The sequence below is a fragment of the Andrena cerasifolii genome, chromosome 15 (genome assembly GCF_050908995.1).
Source record: "Andrena cerasifolii isolate SP2316 chromosome 15, iyAndCera1_principal, whole genome shotgun sequence".
NCBI classification, from domain to species: domain Eukaryota; kingdom Metazoa; phylum Arthropoda; class Insecta; order Hymenoptera; family Andrenidae; genus Andrena; species Andrena cerasifolii.
Window position 1 is genome coordinate 11069045 of NC_135132.1, and position 21234 is coordinate 11090278.

The 21234-nt window shown below is 44.9% G+C and overlaps 2 protein-coding genes across 18 annotated transcripts in view; one reads left to right on the forward strand and one right to left on the reverse strand.

Moving 5' to 3' along the window:
• Positions 1-12082, forward strand: part of LOC143376995 (uncharacterized) — a 30386-nt gene extending 18304 nt beyond the window's left edge. For 3 of the 17 annotated variants that reach the window (XM_076827853.1, XM_076827851.1, XM_076827852.1), the window contains 2 exons: positions 214-524; positions 5063-5376. In XM_076827853.1, coding sequence (XP_076683968.1) covers positions 214-524; positions 5063-5274 — 523 coding nt within the window. In that variant the 3' untranslated portion in view covers positions 5275-5376. Of the gene's footprint in view, positions 1-213; positions 525-2437; positions 4561-5062; positions 5377-5759; positions 5823-7444 lie in introns of those variants that run through there. The other 14 variants (XM_076827855.1, XM_076827865.1, XM_076827862.1 and 11 more) reach the window with 13 other exon arrangements.
• Positions 12083-14190: 2108 nt separating this feature from the next.
• Chic (profilin chickadee) lies at positions 14191-21228 on the reverse strand. Its single transcript, XM_076827884.1, has 3 exons — positions 20990-21228; positions 15588-15857; positions 14191-15230 (listed from the first exon to the last, which is right to left on the reverse strand). Exons 1-2 carry the CDS (start codon positions 21098-21100, stop codon positions 15588-15590), a joined length of 381 nt encoding a protein of 126 aa, XP_076683999.1. The 5' UTR covers positions 21101-21228; the 3' UTR covers positions 14191-15230.
• Positions 21229-21234: the final 6 nt, after the last annotated feature.

Below are 21234 nucleotides of genomic sequence, written 5' to 3' on the forward strand. Positions count from 1 at the left end.
TTGATATGTATATCATAAATCTGCCATAGCCAGACAGGAGAAGTCTAGTCGTGCCGAACAAATGGCATACTTTTCTTTTACCCACTTTATACATACACGTGTATATGACGGCGTTGCGTTATTTTCCCGCTTGAACATGGCCGGTCGACTGCGTACGTGTACAGCAAACTGAATCGTCGAGAGAAATATTTCGAGAATATTCGTTGCGCGCAGGTATCGGCGCAACAATCCCGGTTTGGAGCAGGCGATAATTGGCACGGAGCTACTGCGACTGGCTGGTGGACCAAATCGTGGATGGTATCCGACGAGGAAGGTGAATCAGCCACGGCCAGCGTCGATCGAGCATCTGGAACGGTTGAACAACGTATACGACGCGAGACTGGCGGGCGCCGGAGACCAGAGGAAACCATTAACTTTGCCCACGAACATCACACCGAACAAATACTTCGGCCAAAGTAAGCACAGCTCCGCCTCCAGCACTCGCGAGGCGCTACGGAGGGTCACTAGCTTGCTCATCAAAAAAGGTAAGCGCTGGAATTTGCGCTATTACAAGAGCCCGCGATCGTGATCGCGACATCCCCGTCTCCATCCCCACCCCGATCCCGATCCCGATCGCGGGCATCTAGAAAACGCGATGTCCTAGTGCTGAGTGAACACGGTTTCGTATGATTTCTGTTTGTTTCACCGGCCAACGTTTTATGGCCCTGCCCAGCACGAAGAAAGCCACTCGTAATAGGATGATACGTACTTATATACCAACGGAATTCACATTCTTACATGCTTCATATCATTTATAAAATATATATAGCGGGCCACAAAACGGCATATCGCGACACAAACACAATGATAGCGAACCGAACGTTGGCGTGAGAAGAGCTTTCAGAAATGACGATGACAACTTGCGCTTCACACGTACTTACACGATTGGGCTCGTACGGAGCACCACCATTTAACTCGTAAACAGTAGCTTTTTGTACTGTTTGAACGATGTAGTCGGGTTTGGTGTCCGCTGTTCTCCGTGTTCTCCGACTCTAAATAAATCAACTAAAAGAATACAATCATCGTCATTTCGAAAACCATCTGCATCGCGTTTTCGAGCGACTTTGACCGTTGCGGAACCCGTGATCTCTCTCGTAACGTAATGCCCGCCAAGTTTCTTCGACTTGGTACTTGCGTGACCTTTCGTGGCACTCGACCGCCACTAATTTAAACCTAGCTATTTTACTCCTTGGGTAGATCCATTAGCTTTTCTTCGATATATTTCATATAATCGTTGGAAAGAGACTGATTAGCGCGTCGGCTATCACGTATCACGTATCGGTTTTTCGATAAAAAAATAATCAGTTTCTTTCGCATATGACGCTCATCCATTGAGATTTGCACACGTTCCCTTTCTCCCCTGCCTTTTCTTCCGTTTCTATCAAATTCTACATTCTGCTGTTGCTATTTTCCAACGCTTTAACGACTGGCTTGTAGAATTGCATAATTAATTCCATTAAATTGAAAAATAATAAGTCAGGAAGACGAGAATTTGCAAAGTTCATTATCGTTTACCACGCGAGGAGTTAAATATCTGGACGTTACGGATGATTGAGTTCGCGACAGTGTGGTTAGATGGCGACTGCCGCCTACGCATAGCGGTGCATTTTGAACAGGTCGATCACTCTGGACGTGCATGCACCTTTTGATATACATTCGCTAAAGTTTTAAATAGATGATCGCAAGGACATGGAAAAATGATGGCCCGGGTACATGCGAAGGGACCGAAATGATGGTCGGTCGCTTGCGAAAACGCAGGTTAGTTTTCGGCTAGTCACGTGTTATATTTTGCCCGTGCTGGGGCTCCATCTAACCAAGTTTCCACAACTAGTTGTTGCACGTCTGCCGAACAAGTGATCGACCTTGAAGAAACGTGCGCGTACGAGGTGAGAAGGACAGAGAAAGAAAGAAAGAAAGAAAGAAGTAGGCTACTCCGTCCGTACATTTCCATGCGTCATTAACTTCCGCTGCTTCTCTAACACGATAAAACGCACAAGCATCATTGTGCCTTGTCTTTCGAGGCATCGTTCAACGAGCTTCCACCCCCTCAGATTTCCAACAGTTTAGCGCACTTTTCAATTTCCTACCAGGATAAACGATCCACCGAATTCAGCCCCGAGTCCTGTAACGTTGACGAGACGGTGCTCTTCTCGCTCGGTCGGGTTAGGTTAAGAAAGAAAGAAAGAAAGAAAGAAAGAAAGAAAGAAAGAAAGAAAGAAACGTTGAACGTTACCTAGAAAGATAACTAGCTGTGTCCGTAACTAACAGACCAGTCTCTCTCTCTCTCTCTCTCTGTGCGCGCGCACACACACACGTTCGTTCGACGATTAGATTTTTGCGGACGGAATACTGCAATTTCGATACGAGTAATATTTTCCCGTTACTGATTCGCCCGAAGGGAAAAATCTGCCCATTCATAAACGCCGTTAAAACTGAGAAAACAGGTTGACCGAACAGATTTGCGATGAGCACGAATTTGGTTGCACCGGGGAGTGAAAGGACCGACAGAGGTAGGTATAGCGCGTCCCCGAGATATGTACATACATAGGTATAGACTGAGGCTGAGTCCTTTGCTACTTGTTACAGGGCTGTACTTATTTGGTTACATGTGCTTTCTTGTACCAATCTTTGACAACTAAGGCTTGCCACCGAAACGCTCTGACGCGTCAAGGACCCGAGGCTCTGCTGCGTTTATCAAGTCGCTGTATCTCGGGGACGCACTATACACGCGCGCGTCGATCAATACTCCTCGTGCACGCTAAGGAGACAGCGTCGCTCGAGACACCCCGACCAAGGAAGCAACTTTTTCCTCGACTCTGCAACGATGATGTCTTCTTTCTCTTCGGCAAACTTCGATCCGGCTGAATCGTGAAATCGAGAAACAGAGGCAATCGAATTCCGCTTCGGCTTCTCTGTAGGCGACACGATTCTTTATGTTTACGTTAGGATTAAGTGGCGCGTGTTCCGTTTTGTTCAGTATCCTTTTCGGACTTGCCTTCATGCGGCTAATCGAGTATATAAGGAAATCGTGTAAGAGCACAACGCGAACGCGCGTGTCATTCCGTATATCAAGTCTTATCGTCGTTGGTTATTTATAGAACGCCGTAGTACCCTATCGGTGGAAAAAAGGAAACAGAACAGAATCGAGGATCACTCGCATCTATTTTTTCTGAATCTCGGTACATTTTCAACGAAGCTTTGGTATATATTATAATATTTATAATACAGCATTGTATCGTGCATATATGTATATTTAAAAATGATAAGCAATAGCAGAAGGTAGCTGGTAGTAGGGTGTAGACTGTAGAGAAATGCCTTCCAAGTTCGAACGCGACATGCTAGGCAACGAAGCGCAAACGGGAGGAAGGAGGTACATATCGCGGTGGGGGGATGTTTTCGGGCTGGTTAGTAAGCGGAAGAGCGGTCGGCTGGCTCGATGGGTTGACTGGCAACAGGGTAGGGACCCGGCAAGCTAAAAGGGAGGGGAACGGAAGGGATGACTAGCTCGTCGCGCGCAGGGGTGGTGGTAATCGTTACTCGCGTCTGGTGGAACGTCTAGCAAACTAGCGACCCTCCAACCGATCGAACACCACCCTCGTACCAAAGTCTGTTGCATCACGGTCGAGCATTCACCATGAAAGTCTGCTGACCCGTTGGCAAATACCGCGCTATATGTACTCTAACCGTGTTGTCCAAATTCCTTTTGTCCTAACTACTGCCCGCTTTCTTTACGTTCTTCTTCTATCGAACTCGAACCGCTTCCCTCTTGGCCCCCTTTTGTTCGCAGTAACGGTAAAAACATGGATAGCGATCAGCCGAGTTGATCACAATTTCAAACTCAAACAGTCTTAACGTGCACGTGTCTTTTCACATTGAACGAGAGTATCGCGCGTTCGCCGCAATGCTATTATACAATATCATCTTGCACTTTACTCCAGTGGCGCGCGGTATGGCGCGCGGTATGGCGCGATACCAACGCGATACCAACGCGACACGACGGTGTAGCATTACGCTTCGTCGCTACCTGCTCCGTCCTCTTTTCCGTAGGTACGTGTTTCCAGGTAAACGTTTCAATGTATTAGAAATGATTTGCTCTGGTGTAAAAATGGCAAATGCAACTCGTCGACGGCGATTGGGTTCCTGTTGAAAAGAGAGAACGTATGTATATACGTCGGTTGTTCCGGGAACTTATTGATTTATTTGAGGGTGAATAGTCCTCCCCCAGCAACGAACGTTGGAGCACACGCGTCATTGTTCTCGGCCACTCTCGCTATCTCCAACCCCCAGTGTTATAGTGCACGCGATCTAGCTTTGGGAAATCGCAAACAACGCCGTCTGCGCTCGATTTCAGTTTTCCAGTTTTCGCGTACAATTCGATAAAGCGAACGCATATATCGCTCCCCTCAGATGGCTGTCAGGAATATGATAGTGGCGTGGCTCCATAGTGGCACTAGGGTTTATACAAAAACCGATTTTCAAAAGACCGGTTTTCGAATTATCACGAAAAATATAAATAAATATCTGTAGTTACTTTAAAAAATTTCAGTTTTTTTAATATGCATGGAATTACAAAAAAAAAAATAAACTAAAATAACTAAAATCCGTACAAAATATAAATTATAAATCTTTATTTCATTTAGTATTTTTCTTCCGAAAATACGAACTCGCGAAGATTAGTTTTTACAGTAAACTGTTACTTACTACAATATGCTTGGGTCCGAGGCGATATCAAGTGAAAATATTAATGTTTCTCAATTAAATAATTAATTCGTTTTTACACATTAATTCTAGTATATAAAACTGTTTTTGGAATTTTACAAATTTACCCTAACTTGTCTCGGCCTTTATTGTTCCTCAGCCTCGCGCTCCTTGCAGATGCGATTTTGCGAAATAATTAAAGAATGTGATTGTGACACATAAATCCGAGAAGATAGAATTGCAAAGAAATTGAGGGTAAAACACTCTATGTTCGAAATTGATTGCGCACCATTACTAATTTCCACGGTTCGTTGCTGAATCCAAGGAAACATCGTGCCCACGTTCGTATTACTTTCGCAAATGCTGTTGGTGGAACGCCAACGCAGGGTCTATTTTGCTCGAAATACCGCAACGATGCGACGAGTAAAGGAAAAGGTCCAAATCAAACGCGGTCCTCCAAAGTTTGAAACATTATTCGGGAATAGAAGGGCATGCCTACTACCACCACGTGGCCACCTGAACTTTATGGAAATGTAATAAAGGATCTGGGTGAAATTCGCCGTGGCAAGTCGCACCGAAACTACATACGTCCGTTACAAAGAAGAATATTTATTGGCTCTCCCTCTCTTTTTCACTATCCGTTGTCGCGTCTTGCCATTCGATTGATCGAGCAGGACAATTTAGCTAGGAACGCTAAATTGACTAGGGCGAATCGCGTTACCTGGTACGCGGCAAGCACTCCATCTTGTTTGGCTAAATTCCAGGAGGAATTCGAACGCACTCGTAAGTAAGCTTGACCGTTGCGGTCGATTTCGCGGTGCTTGATCGTTCTGTGCTGCAGACTGTTCGCGCTCGCGCCTCTCCTGCTCTTTCGTTCATCTTATTCGTTATTTTTGCCAATGGAATTTTCATAGTACAATATAATTGCTGGCTTTTTCGCCAAACGCACGTTGCGGCTTTCACGTGGAAATTATTCGAATGACGAATAATCGTAAGACGATACGTTGGTTGGACTGTTTCAGGAAGCGGAAGCAAGGATAGCAAAGGTGGAAAGGACAATGCGTCGCCGTGTGGCCCTTACGCGGGTGAGTTGATCGTATATCGCGTAGATCGCGTCCGTAGATCGCGACATGGAAAATTGCTCGTCGTTGGCTTCCCTCTCTGGCTCTCGCGCTCCTCGTTCGATGCTGTTGGGTTCAGTGAAATCCAACTGTTCCGCTGTTTCGAAAGACTCGATCGCTTCCAGGAGGGTGACAGGAGTTGCTATTTATAAAGCCGCCGTGGCAGAGTTCCCTCGAGTCGAGCTGGCATTAAGAAACGGTGGAAATATTGTCAACCACGATCCATGACCCAGCACTGAAATAAACTGGATCGTCGCGACCGTAGAAGGGGTTTGTTTCGGTCGCGGAGCTGTAGATAGCTGGAGAACTATACCATCCGTGACCTTGGCTTCCGATGCGATAGTTTTCTCGCGTAGTAGAACGACGGACATTTCGAAATGTATAGGACCGAATTTAGTTACATAGTACGTAAGGATAGGCCCGTGCACCGTTACGCATAACATCACTATAGAGTCATAGGGGTCAAAAATATACGCTCCCTCTCCACACGGAGATTTTAACGCACACACACCGGTTTGTTCGCCTCGCCTCCGGCCTGGACCTAATGGCTCTATTAATAATATTGCCCTGTTATTTTCGGCAACTATCGCTTACCGAGAATGAGACTAACCCTGTATACGGTTTACAACGTACGCTTTCTTACGAATAGTTTCGACCTCTGAAATGGATTTCCTGATACAGTAGTTTCGCTGACACGACTTCCTCGCAACGATACGCGACAAGAAGCGCGAGCTTCGCTTCGCGCTGCCATCTTCTCGCTCAACCTAGGACGATACGATTATCTGGACAGACGATAGTTTTGCCGTGTCTGTATCCAGTGTGCTCGAGAGTCAATTTTCACAAAGAAATATCGTTTGGCGAGATGCTCCGGGGCCAGACCTCTAATTCAGGCACGCCCCACAGTCGGTATGCGTTTGCTAAGTGTTACACAGCCGCGCGCGCTATTTGTATTGATCCGCACGCACCGTTCTCTCGTCCTCGTCCTCGTCCTCGTCCTCGTCCTCGTCTGGTTCGTTTCGCGGTCTTATCTCTTTCCTCTTTTCCTCGCCCAGTTGCTACTGGGTGGATTTTTTCAGTTCCTAACAGTTTCGGATGTGATCGCATCCTGACCGAGTTTAGGTGTCGGAGTACGATGCGCTTGTACTTTTGCTGTGATTGATTCCTCCTCGGTGGATCATCTTTAGCGGAGAATTGTAAAGGCAGGTGGGTTAGATAATAACTTGACCCGAGGGAAGGCACTTTTATCGAATCGACCATCCGTGACGATGCCGACGACGACAATTACGTCCGTCGGTCGATTCTAAGCAAAGGCCGGAAATACTGTCCATTATTATGCAGGCGGCAGACAATTGCCAACGCTTCCCCTATTAACATATAGGGAGAGTAAAAACGTGGTTGAAATTCGTGACAGCCCGTACGGTAATGCTTTGATTGTTTGGAATAAGGCGATTTTGTATGGATAAAAACATTTTGCGCGCTTACTGCGAAGGAAGAGTCGAGGAGAGTCGTTTGGTGACTACGGCAAAGCAAAACAAGTAGGAGAAAGTGGACGCGAGCCAGAGAATCTTGGGACCTTTCTGTTTCAGCGGCCGAATGCGGGGACGCGCCAAAGAAGAAAGGATTCTTCAAAGGTTTTTGGAAAAGATCGCGTCATTACTCGTTGGAGAACCAATAGCCCAGGTGCGGTAGGGTGACGAGCCACCAGCGACAGAGGCACGCGTCGCGACCACCGCAACAGCATCATTATCGGCAACAACACGTCGCTACGAGTGCTCTGGCCAACAACCCGTGCTGCTGTATCGTTCAGTAGCGGTGGTTCCGCTTCGCGACAGAACCATCACCCAACACGTCCGCGCGTTTCTTCGTCCATTCTCGTCCGTTTCGCCCGTTTCGTCGACCGTTTACTCCGTCTGATCCGTGGCGGTGACGGCGGTGACGGCGGTGACGGCGGTGACGGCGGTGACGGCGGTGACGGCGGTTACAGCAGTTACGGCGATGATGGCGACGAAGGCGACAGTCTCGGCCCTGGCCCAACCCCGGACCCAATTCCAACCTACTACTTACAACGATTCGTGGGTAAATCTCTTTGCGTATCTTACGTTTGTACCTCTTTCTTCTCGTTCATTTCACTCCTACCGTTTCGGCTTTGTTCCATACCTGTCTAGTATCTATCGCGCGACTACCGCCAAGCATGACCACCGCGCGTTCATTCGATCCGTTCTCGTCGGATGCTAGCTCGCTCTGGCGAGTAACGCGTCCCTCCCCCGTTCCCTCTTTTCAACTTTTCTCAACTTGTTTCCTCCTGTCGACTGTACACGAACGCGGCTGGGCGCGCTTACACTTTTATAGCAAAGGCCTTTTAACGCGTGTTCCGCATTGCGCCCAAACGGTAATCTCACACTCGGTGCGGCTCTATCCAACCATGCTTATTCGATTCAACGCAACTTTTACTTTGCAGAGATTCACCGATTAAGTCGTAATTATCTCATCGGGACGGATGGTTAGATGAATCGATTGGAATGGGCAACTACTCGATTAGAAATGCTAACAAAATGCAATATAATCGACTTTCTTATCGAGGCGTCGCGGCCGATCGATCGATCAGTTAGCAAAATCAGGTGCGCCGAGCTTTCGGCCTTACCTTTCATCTTCCTTTTCTACTTGTATTACAAATCGCGGATACGTTATAGAGAACGAGTAATAAAGTATAAAACAACTTGTATTCCAAGTATTCGACTATTTAATGTCTGCTTACGTTAGACTACGTATGATAAGAGCAACAGAGGAGAGAGAGAGAGAGAGAGAGAGAGAGAGAGAGAGAGAGAGAGAGCGCGTAGGAAACGTGTGAGTGTGCGCGAAAATAGTTGCTACGGGTGAACAATGATATCTTATGACGCATTATTAACGATACGATTGTAATTTCCCGGCAAGGTTAATGCGCATAAACGCTTGGCTATACTCGTCCTATATTCATTACTTCTTTCGGTTATTATTATTATTATTATCATCCTCGTCACCGCCCCCGTCCTGTCATCGTTATCATCATCATTACTACTACTACTACTACTACTACTACTACTACTACTACTACTACTACTACTACTATTAGTACTATTACTACTACTATTTCTACTATTGTTATTATTGCAATTACTATTGCCAGTGCCACTTCTATCGCTAACATTATAATCACTATCATCGCTATCCCTCCAATTATTACACGCACTACTCGCACCATCATTACCATCCTTACTATTTATTACTATTTATTACCATTACCATTATTATTATTTAGATTATTGTTGTTGTTGTTATTGTCGTTGTTGTTGTTATTATTATCATTATTCCACAGCCGTTATTATTATTATTATTATCGATATCTAATACTACTACCGGAACGATTATATACGTATGCAGAAACGCAGTCGCACGCCACACGTGCGCAAGATAAAAATGAAAAAATATTATTACGAATTAACGAACAAATGAACGAATCAGTTAATTAGTATTATTATTGGTCATCGGTATTACGATCATCAGTATTGACAGCATTATTAATACATAGGTGTGCATATATTAAGGCACGCACAATGTGCGTGTGTTGGCGCGTGTATATATACATATGTAGGTGGCGATAATAACGCTAAATTACAAACTTATATTTAGTATAATTTCGGATGTAGCACGTTCTCCGCGGATGCTTGATTATGTGACAAAGTCAATCGTATCGAGAGTCGCTTGAATGCCAAAGATTGTCTCGTGGTGTATGTATCCAGCTCTATGTTAGTAGACCTCTGTCCTACTGCCTACAATTATCACTGCACAGTCAAAGACGAAGAGATTAACCACCTTTCGTATGTATTGTACATACATAAGTACAACAGCGCACGCTCGACGCGATCGATCCAACGATCTTCCTTTTCATTTCTTTTTCTTCCGCGAATTTTTTGCTCGGCACGGTTCGATTCGAGTATCATCGAACACCGAATAGAAAACGCGCAGCTTTTATTAGGATGGTTAAGCGCGGTCTTGCTGCAGTGTACAGTAGGTCCTGTATATAACTATTGCGAGGCTATACGTAAAAGGACGTGAAAGGGTAAAGAAGCCGTTCGCGCGAGATCTCCGCTCGCGGCCAGAGATCGCGTTAGGACAGCGAGAATGGGCATTCGAGAAGTGTCGGCCACGCCGAGCTACGAACGTTGGCCACTTTGTCGTACATTCGTGGGCACGCATCGATACGTACGTCGTACCTAACGCTCTAAGTTAAAGGTAGTCCATTAAAGGTTAATGCTACTAACATTTAATGCCAATTAAACGAACGTTTTTAAAGCAACTTCACCGAAGGTGGTACCTCATTTTACATACACCTACCGTACGTGCACCTGTTACCGCGAACGGTCTTGCTGATTTCCTTCTTTCTCGCGATGGAGAAAGAGGCTGCGATCGATACGATAATTACCAGTGCGTCGGGTCAACAGAGACACTTTGTCGCCCGCAGATCGTGCTTTGCGAAAACCTTGTTTCCTGCAAAACCACCGATTAACTTGTAACGATGCATCGCCGACCATCGAGCGTTGTTGGTGTCGCCGTCACCGTCGTCGTCACCGTCGTCGTCACCGTCGTCGTCGTCGACGATGAGGGCGACTGGATTGCGTGTGTGACAGAGGTATGGGGGACAAGCATGGACAGGAATAAAAAAGGGGGGTCGAAATAAATGATAAATAGAATCTAAGTACCAAACCGTATGCCTTATACAGAAGAATCCACCGCAGCTTGGGTGTGACCTTGAGTATCGCTATCCGAAACGATACGGTGGTTCCTCGAGATTGTTATCATCATCCATCATCCATCACCCATCAGCCATCATCTTCAGCGGCAGCGGCAGCAGCAGCAGCAGCAGCGTCGTCGTCGTCGTCGTCGTCGTCGTCGTCGTCGTCGTCGTCGTCGTCATCATTATTATCGTTATCATTATTAAACACGGAACGGAATACGAACGGTCAAAGGCGCACTTTGGCATGTTCGAGAGTGGTATGATAAAGGTGACTTGAAATAACGAGTGCATAATTGAGAGACAAAGGCGGAAAGAGGGACAAAATGCCTTTCTCATTGGAAAATGAATAGCAATGTTAACCATCAAGGGCGAAATTACCGTGGACTCGGAGATACGCAAAATGAGAGGCTCCATGTTCTTCCGCATTTCTCGTCGCGTAATTTATTTTTTTATTCTCAGTCGGTCTGTAAATTTTCAGACATTTTCACGCAAGTGACGTTTCATCTTCCGAGATGCATTCCAGTATTTCGAGTATGGAAAATCTGTTGTCTACGTTGAGAGCTACGATGTAACTGATCGCGATGTTCAGGCCAGATCGTTGGGCGCATCTTTTCTCGAGTATTCTTTCTTTCTCTCCCATTTGTGTTCGTTACTAGTTTGAAAACAAAAACGGTACCGCTAAAGTAAAAAACAGACAGATGGGTATCGGATGAAAATAATTCGCTACGTAAGTTGTACGATTATTTAATGAATAGGGTTAAGTGTATTGGATAGCGATAGCTAACAAAGCGAGTCGACAGTAGCAACAAAGATGTAGTACAAAATCGATAGCTTTACTATTTCAAAAATGATGAAGAAGAAGGAGAAGATGATGAAAAAGGGAAGGGAAGGAAAGGGTAGGGGGAGGAAACGGCGAACATTAACGCGACAAACTCGTGCAACGTGCATCGAGTGTATCACGTTTAGTTTACCGCATTAGTCAAAGTCAGTCGAATGAAGCGCCCTATGCCTTCTCGGTGCTAACATCGACGATGATATTGTCTCGAACAATTGTTAAAAGAGAATTGGCACACGAAAATCTTTCGCGCGAGTATGTGCCATCAGGTATGGCAATAAACCGTACGTGCCGAATCTATCGTCTTCGTGTCGCGTTCTCCCCTTTCTGAAAGCGTTACATTTCTCGCGTAAAGCTGTAGGTGGTTTGCTTCAGCGATTTCTAGTCGTTCGCCTATTCGTATCGAGTAAAACGAAAAACCTTCGGGGGCGATTAGACGAGAGAGAGAGAAAATACGAAGAAAAATGGTGAAACGTTTCATTCGTGATCTTTACGGATAATATTTCTTACGTAGAATAGACCGAGCAAGAACGATTTTTATGTAAATTTTCTCCAGAATTTTGTAAAACATTTCGTTGTTTCGATCTACCAATAAACTACATGAAAGTTTTTAAGATACATTACACGCGGCACTATATGTTTTGTGTGTATAAACTGCGCCAAGATATAAGTAGGTATTGTATTAAAACGTAGACTGTATCGGACCTGGAAACGGAGCCCGTCCCCCGTGGTCGTCTTCTGTGCTATCTCGGAGGATACGTACGAGGTAAGTGAGAAACAGATCAACCATCACCAGATTATGCGCGCTTCACGGATCAAATCTATTCGATGGTTATCTAGGAAAGACGAAATGTTAGCGAGTGCAGGATGGCCGCGGCCGAAAATATAACACTTGCTGCGGCTTAATCGCGTCCGTGAACGGAAGAAATGTTCGTAGAGAGTTAGAGACCGCAATGTCCGGCATTCCAGTTTATACTTCTTATGTATTCGGATAAAAACAAAGAAAACGCCTCTGGTACACCGCTTTATACAAATTTATTGTTTACTTAGACACCAATCTTATGACGGTTTGAAAAGTGTTTTCGGAATATGCAAAAGAACCTTAAGAGAAAGATATTATATAGCGTAGGTGTATCGGCTTTACAGTGTTGTGTCTAATATCTCCACCGACACATGCACTTTTTTCCTTCTTTTTCTGCATCTCGCTCGTTTTCTCATCAGCTTTCACAAATTTCTTCTTTTGGGCAGCTAACCTCGTCTCTTGGTCTCCTCATCGCGTTTAACAAGTACATACAACTCCGTCTCTTTCTTATGTTTCTTTCCCTTTGTTATTGCCCGCACGATAGGTCATGAAAATAATCGAAAGGCGAGTCAGTCGCTAACTTCCTCTTCGAAATAAACGAAGAAAAATTTTCAAAAATCCATACTGATGCGAATACATGGATAACGTCTGGGAGATACCTTTAATTACAATTATTACTTCAATGTTTATTCCTTTTCTGTTATCAATAAAAATTGTTACATAGTAGTTTGGGTTGCTGCTTGGCGCCAGACGAATCGCCAAGCAACCAGTTATAGTAATAGTAGTAGCAATAGTATCATATTAATAATAAGTGGTAGCAGTATCGTGTCGTGTCGTGTCGTGTCGTGTCGTGTCGTGTCGTGTCATGTATGGTTGTGTGGCTAAGGGTTGTTTCTCGGTATGTAACGTGTACGAGGCTGCGCAAATCGAACGAAAAACGTCTACACGGCACGAACAATCCACCCATGCTTTTTTCAAACTTCGCTTCAGATTGTTTTCACACATCGCAGCAGATTATAAAGAACAAACGGACCAAGATAACCCAAACGAAACATTCGAAAGATCTGTCAAGCAGCGATTCTCGCCCGATCGAAAGGATAATAAGAACCATTATTACCGTGTATAGTTTCATCTTTCAATTTACGCGATCGTGTATGTCTTCTGTAATGCGTGTCTCGCGCGCGCACTGGCGTATGTCATATTTATACAGACACACATCATACACACGCACACACCTACACACGCGACACCTACACACGCGAACACACACACACACACACACACACAAACACACACACACACACACACACACACACACATACATACACATGTGCGCGCACTATATATATGTATCTATATATTTATAGATTTTCATATCTATATATATATAGATTTATGTATACCATCCTGATGTACGCCTCGCGACTCTCGCCCTTCTTCTTATCACGCTCCTCTTGCTTTCTACTTCTCCCTGTCATCGATCAAAGTATTAGCAATTATGACACATCGTTCGTCCTTTTGTTACATTTTTCTTACACATAGTAATAGCAGAGACAGTAAATAGCTAAAAGGACTGTATGGATTTCGGGAGGAGGGGGTAAGGGCTGTGGCCAATTCGTGTCGTTTCACACGCTAGCGCATCATCGTAGTTGGTCACCGTCACCGTCACCGTCACCGTCACCGTCACCGTCACCGTCGTTATCACGCACTCATCAACGAGATCTCGTTCGCAGCAAACATCCTCTCTTTCGCTGCGTTTTCTTTTACATCTTCAAACACTGCCACATCTCTTATTATTATTTACTTTTACCGACATCGGTACCAAAATCGACGCTTTTTTTGTCGCATTTGACTTATTTTCTCGTTCTGGTATACATTATTTTCTCCCGATTGCCCCCACCCCATCTCACCCACCCTCGCTTGCTTTTTCCCGCTCTTAAAAACTCGCCGGTTACTTCTCAAGTCCCTTCTCGTCTTTTACACCGTTTCCGTCTTCGACTTTCATTCTCTCTCTTTCTTGCTTCCACAAGCGCTCGGTCTCTTTCACCCTTCCTTTCTCTCTCTCCCTCTCTCGCAACCTTTCGTTCTCTACAAAAGACCGTAAACCTAACGCAATAGTTTACTATTATTTATTATCGTTATTTCTTACGTTTAATGCATGTTTGTATGTATGTCTCTTCATCGACGAATCGATGCTCGCTCGACCGCTCGTTAAAAAAAGAGCAAAGTTTCGTTTGGTTCGACCGTAGGTATGGTTTTCCGTATTGTTACGGTACGTATCTCACGTACATAATGTGGTCGCGTGTATCATAACGCGCCCTGTGTGCTTGTACATCTGCTGTGCGCACGTGCGCATGTGTGTGTGTGTCGCGTGTGTCGCGTGTGCGCGGAAGCGTGATCGCCAGTAGCGGATCTTCTTGCTATTCGTTGAGTCTTAAGGAATCGATCTCTCTTTTTCTCTTGGATTTCCGTTGTTTCTAATTTTTTTTTTTTATTTTACCGCCAGATAGTGTCTCGGTCACGAACACGCAAACGAAAGAAAGAAAGAAGATACGGGCGCTTCATCAAGGCGAAAACAAATAATTGAGCGGGCCGATCCGATCCGGTCCGGTCCGGTCCGGTCCTGTCCTCATCGATCACGACTGCGTACCGCTTCACTCGGCTGTCACGCAAATCCACCGGCCGTGTACGTACGTGTTTGATTTTTTTTTTTTTTTTTAGAGTTCTTGGATCTATCTCAAATATCGTGTCAAATCGAAGAGGAGAGAAGGACGACTGGAGTATGATAGCTGTTCCTGTTGTGGTTGCGGTGGTTGTTGCTTCTCATCAAGTGTCGCGCGGCAAGCTTGCGGCAGTTCCGGCGCGACTCGTGCGGCATGACGCATTCCATTCGCTGTTCATTAAAATAATCGATCGTATCGTTTAGTATTAATATTAGATATTTGTGTTGGGTCCCAGAGGTTACTGAAACACAAAAAATGGAATACAACCCGCGTTAGTTTAGTCGTGCGATGGATCTCCATAACGCGTCTAAAAATGCAATCCCTCGCTAAAAGACACGGAATGGAAAGGAAGCGCTCCGCCTTGCGTGGGGACTATAACCGAAGAAAAATGTTTGCCATATCACGCGATTAGTCATCGCGGTGAGTCGATGTATCGGGCCAAAGCGGTCGACGGAAACTATGCACGAGTGAGTCACTCGTACGCGACTCTTCGTACGCGCGAGACATGTTCGATTCGACAAGTTTCGACGACGAAATCGGAGAATTGCAGGGATTAAACTAAGCGGTGCGTAGGTATCTATAGGTTTAGTATACCAACCTAATAGCCGCAGGACACGAGGTAGTCGCCGAGTTTTTCAACGACCGAGGCGGCTTGCTGTGGTTGTATAGGATCTTCGTAGAGGGAGACGACCACGGCTTGCGTCGTCTTCATGCAGTGGACACCGACCTTGCCAAGCTTTGCCCTTATCACTCGATCCGTGCCCGACAGGTAAATGTACCTGTTACCGGCCAAGGTGACACCAGATGACGTCAGGATGTCCTGCTCGTCGAATCCCTGGGCCAATTTCGCCAGCTCCTCTTTACTTACCTGCGCACATAAATCGTCACACGTTCGCTTTCGTACAAACAGCAGACCATCAGAACGAAACGGGAAGATAGAATTAGTAGAGCGTGAACCGGCAAACATCGAGTACGCGCGTAAACACGGCTGCTCCTCCTCCTCGGTCCTTGCTCCAAGCGAATAATTCTCTTATCCGTTTGGTCGACCCGACCACCGACCACCCATCTCCTTCGAAATCCTTGTGAACGACTACTCGCTACGCGAAGCATAGCCGATGCTGCTGACATTCCTATCGCCACTCATTTACATTCCTAAAACGTTTGGCGGTCCGAGAAGCTAATGGGAATTTAGCTGTAATACACATCGTATAGGTACATATAGTTCTTATAGAAGGATGCATTTTCTGAACGTCTTCTTTAATAAAAGAAGAAATCCTCTGACCTCCCATTTAACCGAGTTGGTCCTTAAGGGGACTAGGCGGTCGAAAAATCTTTTTTCTATTGCATTTTCGAAAGTACTATCTTTCCTTAATAAAATGCCGCTTGGTTTATATTAAAATCCGCAAAATTGTTGATTTGCCAGCTAAAAAGGTCAAGCGGCAGCCTATAGCGTCGCCTTTGCTCGGAAACATTAAACGCCTTTTTCTCGAATATTTTTTTCTATTAGTCTTCGGCTAGTCGGGAATGAACGGAGGTTCAGATCGACTTGAAAAAATTACAGGATGCGTAAAACATGTGCCATTCCATGTGGAACCTCTTATACGGTCCGTAAAAATTCGAGATTTTCATAAAAAAATTAACAAGTCACGAATTTTTAATAGCCCACAAACACGACCGATTTTTTCTGGAAATAATCCCCGTTTTTCGGCCACCAATTTAATAATTCTGTTTTTATTGTTATTTTTTTTTTTTTGCTTCAGTGGGAAATTACGGATGTAACAAACAAGAATCACATCTTCAAATTGGATCACGTCACTTTTTAAGACCAATATTACCTGAAAACCACAGAAGAATGTTAAAATGTTTACCAGTCAGCACCTCTATTTTTAAAGGACATGTATATTTCATACCAACTTTTTTTCAATCTCTACGATAATAATAAACATTGGGTAAAAGGATACATCTTGATTTGTTTCAATTTTTTTACAAACACATTAAAAAGAAAGTGTTTTTTTTTTCACGGAAAACGACTACTTAGTCCCCTTAAAGCGCGATTTGTTGCGCGCACATGGCCTCGTCAATTGATCAAGGTCCAGCGAGTACATTTAGCGTATACCTACTGATTTCGGACGAGAGGGAGAGGGGAGGGAGGTTGTGGTCTTACCGATTACGAGGTTTGTATGCGGTTCGCGTTTAAAACGCATCCTTGCGAAGATAACACCGACGACTTGACCTCCTTTCTACTCACAATGGTAAAGCGGTCCGACGAAGGAGGAACGAGATAAACATTTAAAAAAAAAAAAATAAAAGTAAAAAACCGACTTCAAATGTGCGCCAAAAAGGATAAAACAATTTTTTTAAAATCGGTGCCAAAATAGAAACAAAATTAAATCAATTTCTGAACCTTCATCAATTTAGTGGGACATCACGCGTCGAGCTGATTTAATTGTTTTTATTTTGGCACCGATTTAAAAAAATTTTACTTTTTTTTTATAAAAAAAGTTTATTATTTTATAATTTTTAGTGACCTTTGTTTGAAGCCGGTTAAAAACATTTATCACTGTACCAATTGGGGAACATACTCTATATAACAACGAAAGAATTATCCAAATCAGTCCACAGGTTACAAAGTTAGACGCGAACATACATTAAAACTGGAATTCTAGATAATTCTAGAATATCTAGATGATAATAATAAAAATAAATTAACACGGAACCACCAACTCTTTACACTGTTTCAAATAAAAAAAAAACATCAAAATCGGTGCACCTATGCAGAACTTATGCGTGAACATACAAACATAATGAAATATACGGGACGAATTGAGTAACCTGCTCCTTTTGAAGTCGGTTAAAAAAGATCGGTAGCCTCTTCTCTCGGATTTGCGGCAGCAAGTTTGTCAGTTTGCCGAACCGAGAGTGTCGAAACCCCGTACGGCGCGGCGTACGTTATAAGAATACGTACACCTCTTGGATCAAATATACCATATCCTTGTTCGCAAACCTAATTTGCGGGACAACTCCGTCGGTAAATAACACACGATAATACTTACGAGCGAAACATACAAAAATGCAGCGCCTCGTGCATCGAGGTTCTATCTTTCGACACAGAAGAACGACAACGGGAGACGCGACAAGCAGCTATAATCGGATACGTTTATCATGGTTCAAGGTTGCGTTAAACTATCATGCGTTATATTGAATCGCGTTAACGAGCCGAGCGCACGCCCACGTCCAGATTTGTCGACGCACGTGCACATGTATCTATGTAGCTCGCTCGCTTTTCCGGATAAATCGGGGAAACATATTTACAAAGATAAAATAGGAAACAACACTTCTAACGTCCGCTAGGCCGGAATTTATATCAGCAGAGAATTAACTGATCGCCTCGACGATGCGCTGAATGAAATCAAGGTGCACCTGCTGATCCACCGTATCGAATTCAAATTTGTCTTCTATACCGCTGGAGAGAAGAGGCGATCTATCTATAAGAGGGGTGCCTGACTGCCTGGTACAAAACGTAGTCCCAGTCGTTCTAGAGGACGGATGTCACGATCGTAAAAACACTTGGAGGCAAAAGATTTAACAGGACTTTATCGACGGGGAGACGATTGTGAACCAAGTTTTTGACTCTCGTTACGGAAATCCAAAGTCAAAATCAAACATCAAACATATAGTATAATGTGAAAAAATTATGTTTTGTTTTTCTGTCGACTGGTTCAGGCTCCGAGGCACCCATTTTAATATTCGAGACACGTTACTGCGAGAGGTTGCTGCCCGGTCTACCGGCCGGCCGGTATCGCCATTTTGGCATTCGTAACCGGAAAGTGTGCGCACGACGCGAGCGGCTCGGCTCGGCTCGGCTCGGCTCGGCTCGGCTCGGCTCGGCTCGGCTCAGCGTGGCACGGCGAACGCGAGGCCACGCTGCAGCTGGCGACCTTTATCTCTTCTACACTTCACTGTCCGCATAAAAGCTTTCTTCGAATCGAGAAAGAACGACGCTCGCCTCGCACCCGCGAACACGCCTGTCGCTCATGAGATGTTCTTTCTCAAAAACATCGTGCAGAAATACATCCGATAAACGTCCGCTCGGCCATTCCCCAGGAACACGTTAATACGAAGTAACCTTTAGATTTTTTGGAACGTATTAATATCATTCACGGTTCACGGGTGACTTATTATTAAGCCGCGAAAAGATTAATTTGAATCTAGCGTAGTAACGCTTGTATGTAAATATGCGTTTCTAGAAAATTTACGTGCTACGTGTTTTATATCCAACGAGATCCTATAGCCACTTTCGTTCGATTTGTGTTTAACGTTTCACCTCTCCTCCATCCCCAGTCAATCGGAATTCTGGTATCTCAGAAATTACCGACACAATACCTAGAAGCTTATAGAAATGCAACGTGGATGGCGCGCCGATCGGATTCAATGTTTCTCGAACTGTCGGTTTTACAAATTTTCAACGATTTCACCGTTGACCGTGCGACATTTGCTGGGAGATGAAACGAAACATTGGCTGCTCGAACGTGTTAATTTATCAAATTATCAATATTCCAAGACTTGGCCCGATCCCCCAATTATAGGTATATACGGTGAAATTTATTTCGATTTCGCGATTTACGTTTCGTTGCAACGACGAAAGAATTTAACCACACGATTAAAAAATGTATACGTCGCTCGTATTTATGTAGATATCTGTACACCGTATTTCTCCCTCGGTAATAGCAAAGAGAACCGTTTCCGAACGAATGAATCATGCTTCGTTACGAAGAAATTGGTAATTTTCGTGAGATTCATACACCGCTTAATGGACATTACACGAATTTGACAAACGCACCAGATTCGTCGAGGAATAGGAGCCGCCACCATTGCCACGAGCAGTAGCCGTCCCGGCAAGGCAACGTGCCCGGCAGGCAGCCATGTTAAACTTTGTCGAAAACCGTTCAAGATCGACCAGGCAAACTTTCCTGCGTGGCTAAAATAGCCACACCCTATTATATCGCGCGAGACTGCTTTCGCGACAGGACTAGGTACTACTCACTGAGATGAATTTCTCGGGAAACGTTGAAACAGCGAAATCCGCTTGTTTATGGCACGGTGATGTTTGAAAAGATTCAACCGGCTAGGCAATTTACGCGGCGTATCAGCGATGGCCGGTCCTGCGAACGCGTTTGGGCGGTGGACAGAATTCCTTGAAAAGGAAGACTTGCTTTATCGGTTTCTCGCTCCCTCACTCGATTGCTTGAACGGTCAGCGACAAATCGGAAATATATCGAGCAGTTGAGCATTTCCGATGCTTTCCGGTCTAACCGGTGTACGTAGCACGAGGCACGATCATGCCGGATCAACTTGCGGAACCTTCCCAATCAAGGTTTCAAGGAATTCGATGTTCGATGGATGCGTGGATCAAGTAAAATACGCGATTGGGTTACATGGTCTCGCGGGCGAATGCTTGGCGGTCGATCCAGCCGTCCAAGTAGATATCTCCTTGTTTCCCGTAAAATTCATTTGCATTTTTTGGGAAATTTTGTGAAAAGTTTGTCGGGAGATGCGCATAGATAGATAGGTAGGTAGGTAGGTAGGTAGGTATGTAGGTAGGTAGGTAGGTAGGTAGGTAGGTAGGTGGTGGTGGTGGTGGTAGTGGTGGTATACTCGTCTGGCGTATTCGACCCATCTATCGCCCGAACCGAGGAGAATTTCCTCCTAGCTATTGCCGGTTGAATATCACACGTCTATGTACAACGTAGTGCACAAGTATGTGCATACGAGTATATATGTAGAAAGAAAGCGAGTATCGCAACTCCGATTGCAACGATCTCGACAAAGAAACGAGTCGTAAAGGACGCAAGAAAACGCGAAAGGCTACGGGATGCGTTATATCTTTTCGACGCGCGTTCACCGCGCACTTTCCCTCTTGTCGGCTAGCAATACTGGTAACAATGCTAAACTCTCGAGCTCTCGAGGCGTTTAGTCGATCGAGATACCACGATTACTCACTTCGAAGCCTTCAGACTTTGCCCAGAGATTGCCATCGTGTCCCGCGATCGCAGCTTTGGTAACACACCTTGATGCGAGCAGCTGCTTGTCAACGTAATCCTGCCAGCTCATTTTTTAACACAAGCGGCTTGACCAAACTGTTCACACTACGGCACTAGAGACACAACCCGTCACCGACTGACTCCTCTCACGACTACCTATATGCGCTCTGAACGCCGGTCGCAGTCGCACTTCTCCTTCGCCCC

Bases quoted from the DNA above. Each gene is read 5' to 3' on its own strand.
- Chic (XM_076827884.1), bottom strand. From the start codon at position 21,100: ATGAGCTGGCAGGATTACGTTGACAAGCAGCTGCTCGCATCAAGGTGT. The intron at 15,858-20,989 runs GTGAGTAATCGT...TTATGTGCGCAG, and splicing joins CAAAGTCTGAAGGCTTCGAA to GTAAGTAAAGAGGAGCTGGC.